A 10,410-nucleotide genomic window follows, 5' to 3' on the forward strand; every position below is an offset into this window, starting at 1 on the left:
CCTTGCGAAATGCATTTGTGGGGAATATTGTTTTGAGTTCTGTCTGTCCGTCAGAGATCCTTTTCCGGGATATAACTCATAAACTCATAAACCATTCAACGCAGCTCTTTGAAACTTTCTGTATACAACAAGTGCCCTAGTTGTGCCTTTTGCTATTGCAAACCTTCTATTTTTGGAATTTTTTCCGTTACCATGGAAACTTAGTAAAAAAAAAATACCAAATAACTGTTTCCTTTTGTTTCCAGACTTTAACTCAATAAACCATTCAACGCAGCTCCTTGACACTTTCTGTATACAACAGACAAGTGCCCTAGTTGTGCCTTTTGTTATTGCAAACCTTCTATTTTGGGAATTTTTCCGTTACCATGGAAATTTAATGTAAAAAAAAATACCAAATTACTGTTTCCTTTTGTTTCTTGTCTATAACTCTAAAACTGTGTAACACAGCTCCATGAAACTTTTTGAATATATCAGACAAGTGCCCTAGTAGTGCCTTTTGCTATTACGAACCTTCAAGTTTTGGAATTTTTTCTGTAACCATTGAAACTCAGTCAAAAATACCATATTACAGGGTTTTTTTTGTTTTTTTTTTTTTTTTTACAATGCTCGCATACATTTAAATCTATACTTGAATAATTGTTATTTTGACCTTGATGTATTTGGGTTCTATTTCAACTGCAGGGTGCAGGGGATAATGCAACGTTTTGCGGCTCCGTGTTTACTAGATTTGTAGAGCATTCATTGATATTGAAACAATGAAACAAATCTAGTTGAATGCTAGTCATGTTTTGAATAAGTGGTCTCACATTTTGGCTTTGATATTGCAGTCATCCATCAAATTTACGAATGAACCTCCACAAGGGATAAAGGCAGGTCTGAAGCGAACGTATGCAGGAATCACACAGGATTATTTAGATATCAATACCATGATGCAATGGAAACCAATGTTGTTTGGAGTCTCCTTCCTCCACACAGTCGTACAGGTATACACACACATTTAGCATATCTGGTTTAATTATAAGAAACCAGTGTTTCTGTTGCTAAAGGAAGGCTGATAAAACTAAACAGAAAATTGAATCTGTGTTTGAAGGAAAATTAATATAGATAGAATTAATAACTACAACTACATTACAATTACTAATTCAAAAAAAGACTTTTCATTGTTGTAGAATACATCTGATTTAACATCTTACAGTGAGTGTCAATATTTGTTCTTATTACATGTCATAAAAACTTAACTCCAATAGGAGATTTGATCACAAATTTATCACTATTCTCTAACAATTTACCACTGCAGGAGAGAAGAAAGTTTGGGCCACTTGGTTGGAACATTCCCTATGAGTTCAACTCTTCTGATTGGACAGCCAGTGTGCAATTTGTGCAGAACCACCTTGATGATATTGATCCTAAAAAGGTACTTAGATTAACTTGGAATATAAACCACTTAGTTGTAGTCTTCTTGGTTGTTTGTTTGATGATAAAATTTTAGTAAGAAACCATTTATTTGGTACTTCCATAATACACCATAACCTGTCAGAAGTCCTTGTATAATCTGGAGCCCTGTCTATTCCAATATCTTTTCTGTTCTTTTACAGTATGATCCCCCCAACTTTACGTCATTGTAGCTAAAACGTGTAAAATCTTGAACCTGTCATTCTCAAAGCTGGCAGACTCTGGTATAAATTTTCAAATCACAAAAATATAAATACGAGAAATCGAGAATTGATTTTAAGAATTTTTCAGATTTTGTTTTCAAACAAACAGAGGTCATGTAAAAAATTGATACAATACACCGAAATGAAATACAAAAGATAAAGAAGGGAAAACTTGGGACTAGACAAATTCATGGAAAAAAACAGAATTCTTGATTCACAAAAAAATATTATGCAAATACATGTAGCTGGAGACCTCGGTATATATGTAGATATAAAAAATACATCTTAATATAATTGCATATTTTAATTTTTCTTTGTTGATTTTTTTTTTTTAAACTTTTGTGATACTGACAAAACTATTGATCCCTTTTTAAATAATTATGAACCTCCTGTGTGAACTGGTCAAGTATGCTGCTCCTGGTGACATCAAGCGTAGACCAGTTATACGGTAGATGTATTTATAGTACAGAAGGACGTGTCGACATGAATCATTATTGCTATATTTACATGATAATGTTAATGTTGAGATATGTATTGACCATTGAGGCTAAAATAATCACAATCCTGCAGATGCTTATCTTTGTTATGTATTGTTACAGGGTATATCTTGGACTACAGTCCGCTACATGTTAGGAGAGGTGCAGTATGGTGGCCGAGTCACTGATGACTACGACAAGCGCCTCCTCAATACATTTGGAAGGGTGAGTTAGCTTTATATGGTAGCACATCATCACAGAAGAGCAGCCAGGCCCTGTGTGGGAAGTCTTTGTTTTGAATTATGCAAACCAAAACCCCAAATATATTTGTATATATTGGTACAATTTATTACAAAATGGGTTTGAGATTAAAAGTTTGGAATCCCCTGGAGGTGTGTCTTCACTGGAAATACTAGCTTTACATGAAGCAATGAATGACACGGAATCAGGTAAAATATTGAAAAATCTATGGTATTGACCCCCACAAAAAAAGGGTTTATTCTACTATTGGTATAGAAATCTTGGACCAAAACTCATGATATTTTGCAAATATTCAGATATTTTGCTGTGGTTACTCCAGTTTCCACAGGAACTCAGTGAAGAAATTAAAGATGCTCCACCGTTGGCAAATGGTATTTTTTCTTTATTAAAAACAGGACCAGACCAATTAGTATTTCTCTTCAGTTACAAAAGTAATATTAACTTACTTTACACCATATTACCACTATTGAAAAGTTTCAGCTTCTCATTTTACTGAGACTTGATAATATTAAAGATAATTAATTGTAGACCAAAAAAAAATCAAAAATTTCTGTGGCACTATGTCCTTTATGGAATGAAGTACTGATGGAGCATGCACCAATCTGCCCTGCAGGTAGGGTGTTAGAATTGTACCTGCTGCCCCTATTGCATGATCGTAAAAGGCGACTAAATTTATGATCTTATTTTTTCTCTTCTTCCTAACTGACTTTATCTTTCCAAAAGCCTCCCTTGGCACGGCCTCACTTTTGGCCTTGAGTTGAGCATTCGCTCCTGTGAGGAAGGCTCTGGGTTCTGTCCCCTGGCCGAGACACACCAAAGTCTACAAAAGTGGTAGTGTCTGCTCCTGCTTAGCGCTCAGCATACAGGTAGTGGGACAACTTGTTTGCCCATTGTCAGTATAATGTGACCGTTTGGGGTGTGTTGCTTGGTGTCTTCGGTGGCATGCTTCAGTGATATAGCACTATGAAAAGGGCAACAGTTCAACTATACAAGAAGACACAATATGAATATACCGCAGTCTTCCAAAACACGCACCTCGCACAACATACATGCAACACAACGCATACATTGGAGGTTGTCCTTACATGACCTTAGCTGTTAATAGGACGTTAATTAATCAAACAAACAAACAAAAGCATGCACCTAAAGCAAAATAAATTATCTTATATTATCTTTTTGTGTTAAATAGACATATATATATACACGATTAAACACCAATTAGTTTTCAAATGATAAGCATCCCCTATGCTTTGACAGCGGTGGAACATCTTTAAACAAATTTCTTATCTAAATCTTATATCCAAATTGCAGATGTTATGCAGAATAATGACTTTTTTAATATACTTTTTTACAGGTATTTAATGCATGTACTCTATTTTCATTATAATGGAGGCTTCTTATTGGTCGAAATATTTTCTGACTAAACTTAAAATTGTTCTCAAGGAGTTTTAAAAGATGACAAATACAACAGTTGTAATTTTGAAGACATCTAATGTCTAATGATCACCAAAAAAATAAATAGCATGTCATAATAGTTGCTATGATAACAAATGAGTGGTAGTATAGGTATATAAGTTAGCCATCGGCTTAGAGTTCTAGTTTTGTTTGTTAGGTATGGTTTGGAGACTTCATGTTCCTGGATAGTTTCCAGTTCTACATTGGATACAAGATCCCCAAAGTGAAGGGTATTGATGACACAATGGGCTTCATAGAAAACCTGCCATTAGTAGACTCTCCTGAGGCTTTAGGTCTTCACACCAACGCTGACATCACGTATGTTGTCTTTTGACACAAGTAATATTATCAAAATGTGTATAATCACCTGTGATATTCCTAAAACAAATTTAACAGTGAATAGTTAAATAGCATCATATTAATGATGGTTCAGATTCTTATTGAACAAAACTTATTTTAGTTTATACCAAAATTTACTTCAGGGATTGGATCAAATTCAGTACTATACAAATTATTGAATTTTCCTTTTCTTATTAGACCCGAGCAAAGTTCCTTGTTAGGTGTTGAATCAACCTGAGTACAAATGTTTTAAATGAACCATGTATGTTCAGACTTGTTACAGACTTGTTATTTGGTGATTAAACTGGTGAATTTTAAACATCAAGTACATTCATGGTACAATAGGTATGTTTATCAATGCAGTTGCTACAGGTAACCAACTAACATACTGGTATAAAAATATGGAAAACTTATCAATTTTGACCATTTTCGTAAACAAGTTTTTTTCATCTAAAAACCGTAGAGTGCATTCATGAATCGAACAAACTTATTATTTCACTAATAGGTGATTCTAAAGTGCCTACAGATTTTAAGTTTGTTCAAGATAGCACATAATTGTTTCTTTGACAAAAACAATCAATAAGCAAAAGATGACAAATGTTCAAATTCACTTGCATAATTTGGATAGTTACCATGGCAACTAAAGCTGCAAAATTAGAAAACTTTCAATTCAATAATGGATATACTAAATATTTCAAATATAAAAAACTTAATTTCTTAGCATATAATTTAAAAAGTTGATGGATTTGGGGACCAAAGAGGGCCCAAATCATGCATACCTGATAGTCCTTTCCTTAATACTAGGTGTTGAATTAAACTGTGTACAAATTTTTTGTTTTCCTTCAGGTATCAGACCAACCTGAGCACTTCAGTTCTAGAGACTATGATGAGTATACAACCAAAAGACAGTGGAGGAGGCGCCGGGGAAACAAGAGAGAGTATTGTCTACAAGATGGCCTCGGACATGCTCAGTAAACTGCCAGGCAACTACTTACCACATGAGGTAAATGGATAAATGAACAAATCATTTTTAAATACTTGTAGTTCAGTATTATTAGTCTTCGTGCTTTTTGTGACCAATTGGTCAACAAAGTGGCAAATGGGCAAGTTGGATTTTGATAATTGCAGTTCGTTACCACTTTTTCTCAGATAAAAGTGAAGAAGTGAAGGAAACTTTGAAATTCTCAAATGGAATTTGTAGTATGTATTTGAAGTTAACAAAGCAGAGAAAAGATCCTTCTTTGTTGGATATAGATAATTCTTTTGTGGGTGCTAATTAAGATCTCCCTGGGATCACTTGTTTAACCATGAAAATGGTAAAAAAAAAAAAAAAAACAAAAAAAAAAATTTCTGTTAATATGGAAGCATTTTAAAATCTGGTCTAGGACACCATTAATCTCAGATAGATGGGCAACTAGAAAACACACACAGATTCTACATCACCATATATATTACAGTTTACAAGGGGTTTGTAATATCATCATCTAGATCTCCTATGACTGGTTGTATCGGTATAACTACTCTGCTTAATAAATTTGACCTGTTATGTGTGTTTGCAGGTGCGTGATAGACTGAGACGCTATGGACATCTGCAGCCCCTCAACATCTTCCTCAAACAGGAAATTGACAGAATGCAGAGAGTTATCTATGAAGTAAGAATCACACTGACGGATCTCAAGCTTGCTATAGACGGAACAATCATCATGAGTGAGGTAAGTATTATTAAAATGTAAACTGATTAAACTTTCTATATTAGAAATTACTCTATTCTCTGGCTTTCAAATAAAACAAAATTTACTTTGGTTTATGCAACCCTATTAATATTTTTTACCATGGTTGATGTGATTAATATTTGTGACTAATGATTTGATGCCATACATTATCAATTTACTATGACAGAATCTACGTGATGCCCTAGACAACATGTTTGATGCTCGAGTGCCCAGTCTGTGGAGAAAGATTTCCTGGGAATCCTCTACACTAGGGTTTTGGTTCACAGAGTTACTGGAGAGGAATGAACAGTTCTATGCTTGGGTGTTTGTTGGCCGACCAGATGTCTTTTGGATGACTGGTTTCTTCAATCCTCAAGGTAAAAAAAAAAACACACAAAATTTATATTATAATAGAAAATGCCAGACATGAATTTTATGGACACCACCCAGTATTGATTCATAGCTACAGATTATTAATGGATTTGTGAAAATTATTGCCAATTGATAGAAAAGAGACTTTAAGCATTTTATTGGTTGAGAATCCAACACAGGTAATAATTATAAAAATTTAATTTCACTTCCTACCTTTACCAGGTTTTCTAACGGCTATGAGACAAGAGGTTACCAGGGCACACAAAGGCTGGGCTCTTGACTCTGTCACTCTTCACAATGATGTTCTACGTCAGAATAAAGAGGATATCTCTACAGCACCTCAAGTGAGTCACTCGCTCTTGACACTCATTGTTAGGACACTGTCATTTGTAGATAATAAATTGCAGAACTTATTTATTTGGTGTATCAATGGGTATATGAAGTTAAGTTAAGTTGTACCACATAAATTCTAGTCCAGTATGTTTCCAAAATTTTAAAAATATATGATGTTTAGTAATCCGCCTAGCCAGTAGCACCTTAAGTGAAGGAAGGGTTTGTTTTTATTGTCAGTAATGTTTCTGACAAATGATGAAGTTTGTTTAACACCATTATGATTATTAATGATGTTTCTTGACTTACAGGAGGGAGTGTATGTATATGGCCTTTTCCTTGATGGTGCAGCATGGGACAGAAGAAACAGTCGTCTTTGTGAATCAACACCCAAAGTACTGTTTACTGCCTTGCCAGTCGTTCACATGTTTGCAATTAACTCCACAGCACCAAAAGATCCGCGACTGTATCAATGTCCGGTTTACAAAAAACCCAATCGGACAGATCTTACCTACATCACCTTCATTGTGCTTAAGACCAACCAGAATCCAGACCACTGGATACTGCGTGGAGTGGCAGCCCTATGTGACATCAAGTAGTTCCTTTAACATTCATTTTTCATCAAACATAATGAAGAGATTGTTACCTAATATACCAAAGATGTTTTCATATTAGATCTCAAGTAACTGTATTATATGGTTATGATATTGAAAAGTCCATATTATTAGAAACGCACAATGATATTGCATGGACAGTCACAAATTATACTAGAGAATGTATCTTTATTTTTACAAAGTTTTATTTATTTTTTTATCCGTTAATAAAAGCATTTCAATGATATTTTATTTATTTATCTGTTGTGAGTATTTAATGTTGAATAAAAGATTTAATTCTTACCTTGAATAAGATTTATGATTTTGTTAACCTGCTGCTGGACCTATCATGGTATTCATGTACCTGAAGTTTGTCAACACTCTCACAGATTCATTCTTCATGGATAATTTCAAGTTCATAGATGATTGAAATATCTTATCAAGTAGGAGTTTTAGGGTTATTGGGTCAAGGTCATGGTAGCTTGTTTCAAAGAAGAAGAAAAATGTCAGCATTCACAGCTTGTCTTTAATGAACTTGATATCACCAACATTATTAGGTCATCTGACCCGAAGGGTCAGGATGACCTATTGTCATCATGCACCGTCCGTCGTCGTGCGCCGTCCGCCGTCCGCCGTGCGCCGTGCGTAAACTTTTTATTCAAACGACTTCTTCTCAATAACCGGAAGGCCCAGGGTACTCATATTTAGCCTGTAGGTTGCTGGGATGGAGGGCTACCAAGTTTGTTCAAATGAATGACCTTGACCTTCATTCAAGGTCACAGGGGTCAAATAGGCTAAAATCCTTTAAACAACTTCTTGTGAATAACTAAGAGGCCTAGAGACCTGATATTAGGCCTGTGGCATGCTGGGATGAAGGGCTACCAAGTTTGTTCAAATAAATGACCTTGACCTTCATTCAAGGTCACGAGGGTCAAAAAGGCTAAAAAATTTTAAACAACTTCTTCTCAAGAACCAGAAGGCCCAGGGTACTGATATTTGGCCTGTAGGATGCTGGGATGAAGGGCTACCAAGTTTGTTCAAATAAATGACCTTGACCTTCATTCAAGGTCACAGGGGTCAAATAGGCTAAAATCTTTAAACAACTTCTTGTGAATAACTAAGAGACCTAGAGACCTGATATTTGGCCTGTGACATGCTGGGATGAAGGGCTACCAAGTTTGTTCAAATAAATGACCTTGACCTTCATTCAAGGTCACAGGGGTCAAATAGGCTAAAATCCTTTAAACAACTTCTTGTGAATAACTAAGAGACCTAGAGACCTGATATTAGGCCTGTGGCATGCTGGGATGAAGGGCTACCAAGTTTGTTCAAATAAATGACCTTGACCTTCATTCAAGGTCACGAGGGTCAAAAAGGCTAAAATCTTTAAACAACTTCTTCTCAAGAACCAGAAGGCCCAGGGTACTGATATTTGGCCTGTAGGATGCTGGGATGAAGGGCTACCAAGTTTGTTCAAATAAATGACCTTGACCTTCATTCAAGGTCACAGGGGTCAAATAGGCTAAAATCCTTTAAACAATTTCTTGTGAATAACTAAGAGGCCTAGAGACCTGATATTAGGCCTGTGGCATGCTGGGATGAAGGGCTACCAAGTTTGTTCAAATAAATGACCTTGACCTTCATTCAAGGTCACGAGGGTCAAAAAGGCTAAAATCTTTAAACAACTTCTTCTCAAGAACCAGAAGGCCCAGGGTACTGATATTTGGCCTGTAGGATGCTGGGATGAAGGGCTACCAAGTTTGTTCAAATAAATGACCTTGACCTTCATTCAAGGTCACAGGGGTCAAATAGGCTAAAATCCTTTAAACAACTTCTTGTGAATAACTAAGAGGCCTAGAGACCTGATATTAGGCCTGTGGCATGCTGGGATGAAGGGCTACCAAGTTTGTTCAAATAAATGACCTTGACCTTCATTCAAGGTCACGAGGGTCAAAAAGGCTAAAATATTTAAACAACTTCTTCTCAAGAACCAGAAGGCCCAGGGTACTGATATTTGGCCTGTTGGATGCTGGGATGAAGGGCTACCAAGTTTGTTCAAATAAATGACCTTGACCTTCATTCAAGGTCACAGGGGTCAAATAGGCTAAAATCCTTTAAACAACTTCTTGTGAATAACTAAGAGGCCTAGAGACCTGATATTAGGCCTGTGGCATGCTGGGATGAAGGGCTACCAAGTTTGTTCAAATAAATGACCTTGACCTTCATTCAAGGTCACGAGGGTCAAATAGGCTAAAATCTTTAAACGACTTCTTCTCAAGAACCAGAAGGCCCAGGTACTGATATTGGGCCTGTGACATGCTTGGATGAAGGGCTACCAAGTTTGTTCAAATGAATGACCTTAACCTTCATTCAAGGTCACGGGGTCAAAAGGGACTTCTTCTCAAGAACCAGAAGGCCAGGGTACTGATATTTGGCCTGTAGGATGCTGGGATGAAGGGCTACCAAGTTTGTTCAAATAAATGACCTTGACCTTCATTCAAGGTCACAGGGGTCAAATAGGCTAAAATCATTTAAACAAATTCTTGTGAATAACGAAGAGGCCTAGAGACCTGATATTAGGCCTGTGGCATGCTGGGATAAAGGGCTACCAAGTTTGTTCCAATGAATGACCTTGATCTTCATTCAAGGTCACAGGGGTCAAATAGGCTAAAATCTTTAAATGACTTCTTCTTAAGAACCAGAAGGCCCAGGGTACTGATATTGGGCATGTAGCATGCTTGGATGAAGGGCTATCAAGTTTATTCAAATGAATGACCTTGATCTTCATTTAAGGTCACGGGCGGCAAATAGACTAAAATCTTTAAATGACATCTTCTCAAGAACCAGAAGGCCCAGGGTACTGATATTGAGCATGTGGCATGCTGGTAGCATGCTGGGATGAAGGGCTACCAAGTTTGTTCAAATGAATTACCTTGACCTTCAATCAAGGTCACAGAGGTCAAATAGGCTAAAATCTTTAAACGACTATGTTGTATTGTACTAATAGTCAGATGACCGTTAAGGCCCATGGGCCTCTTGTTTAAATAGTATGTTTAGAGAATGAAAAAGTCTTTGTCAAATTCAAGTCCGGGTCCTCATATCTATATCAAGGTCATTACTATTGCAATGGTATAAGAAAATTAAAAATTAAAATAAGATTTAAAGGTCCAATACCTTTCCAAAGTGGCTTTTAGTTTTCAAAATGATAATATAAAAG

General features: G+C 36.1%; 1 protein-coding gene across 1 annotated transcript in view; it reads left to right on the forward strand.

The window, feature by feature from the left end:
- LOC138317504 (dynein axonemal heavy chain 8-like) overlaps window positions 1–7,496 on the forward strand; it is a 91,843-nt gene extending 84,347 nt beyond the window's left edge. Inside the window, 9 exon segments of the mRNA XM_069259230.1 lie at window positions 828–983; window positions 1,298–1,414; window positions 2,255–2,356; window positions 4,005–4,165; window positions 5,033–5,189; window positions 5,746–5,898; window positions 6,086–6,275; window positions 6,493–6,614; window positions 6,912–7,496. Of these exon segments, the coding sequence (XP_069115331.1) occupies window positions 828–983; window positions 1,298–1,414; window positions 2,255–2,356; window positions 4,005–4,165; window positions 5,033–5,189; window positions 5,746–5,898; window positions 6,086–6,275; window positions 6,493–6,614; window positions 6,912–7,199 (1,446 nt within the window). The 3' untranslated portion in view covers window positions 7,200–7,496.
- Window positions 7,497–10,410: the final 2,914 nt, after the last annotated feature.

This window comes from Argopecten irradians, chromosome 3, assembly GCF_041381155.1.
Source record: "Argopecten irradians isolate NY chromosome 3, Ai_NY, whole genome shotgun sequence".
Lineage (NCBI taxonomy): Eukaryota > Metazoa > Mollusca > Bivalvia > Pectinida > Pectinidae > Argopecten > Argopecten irradians.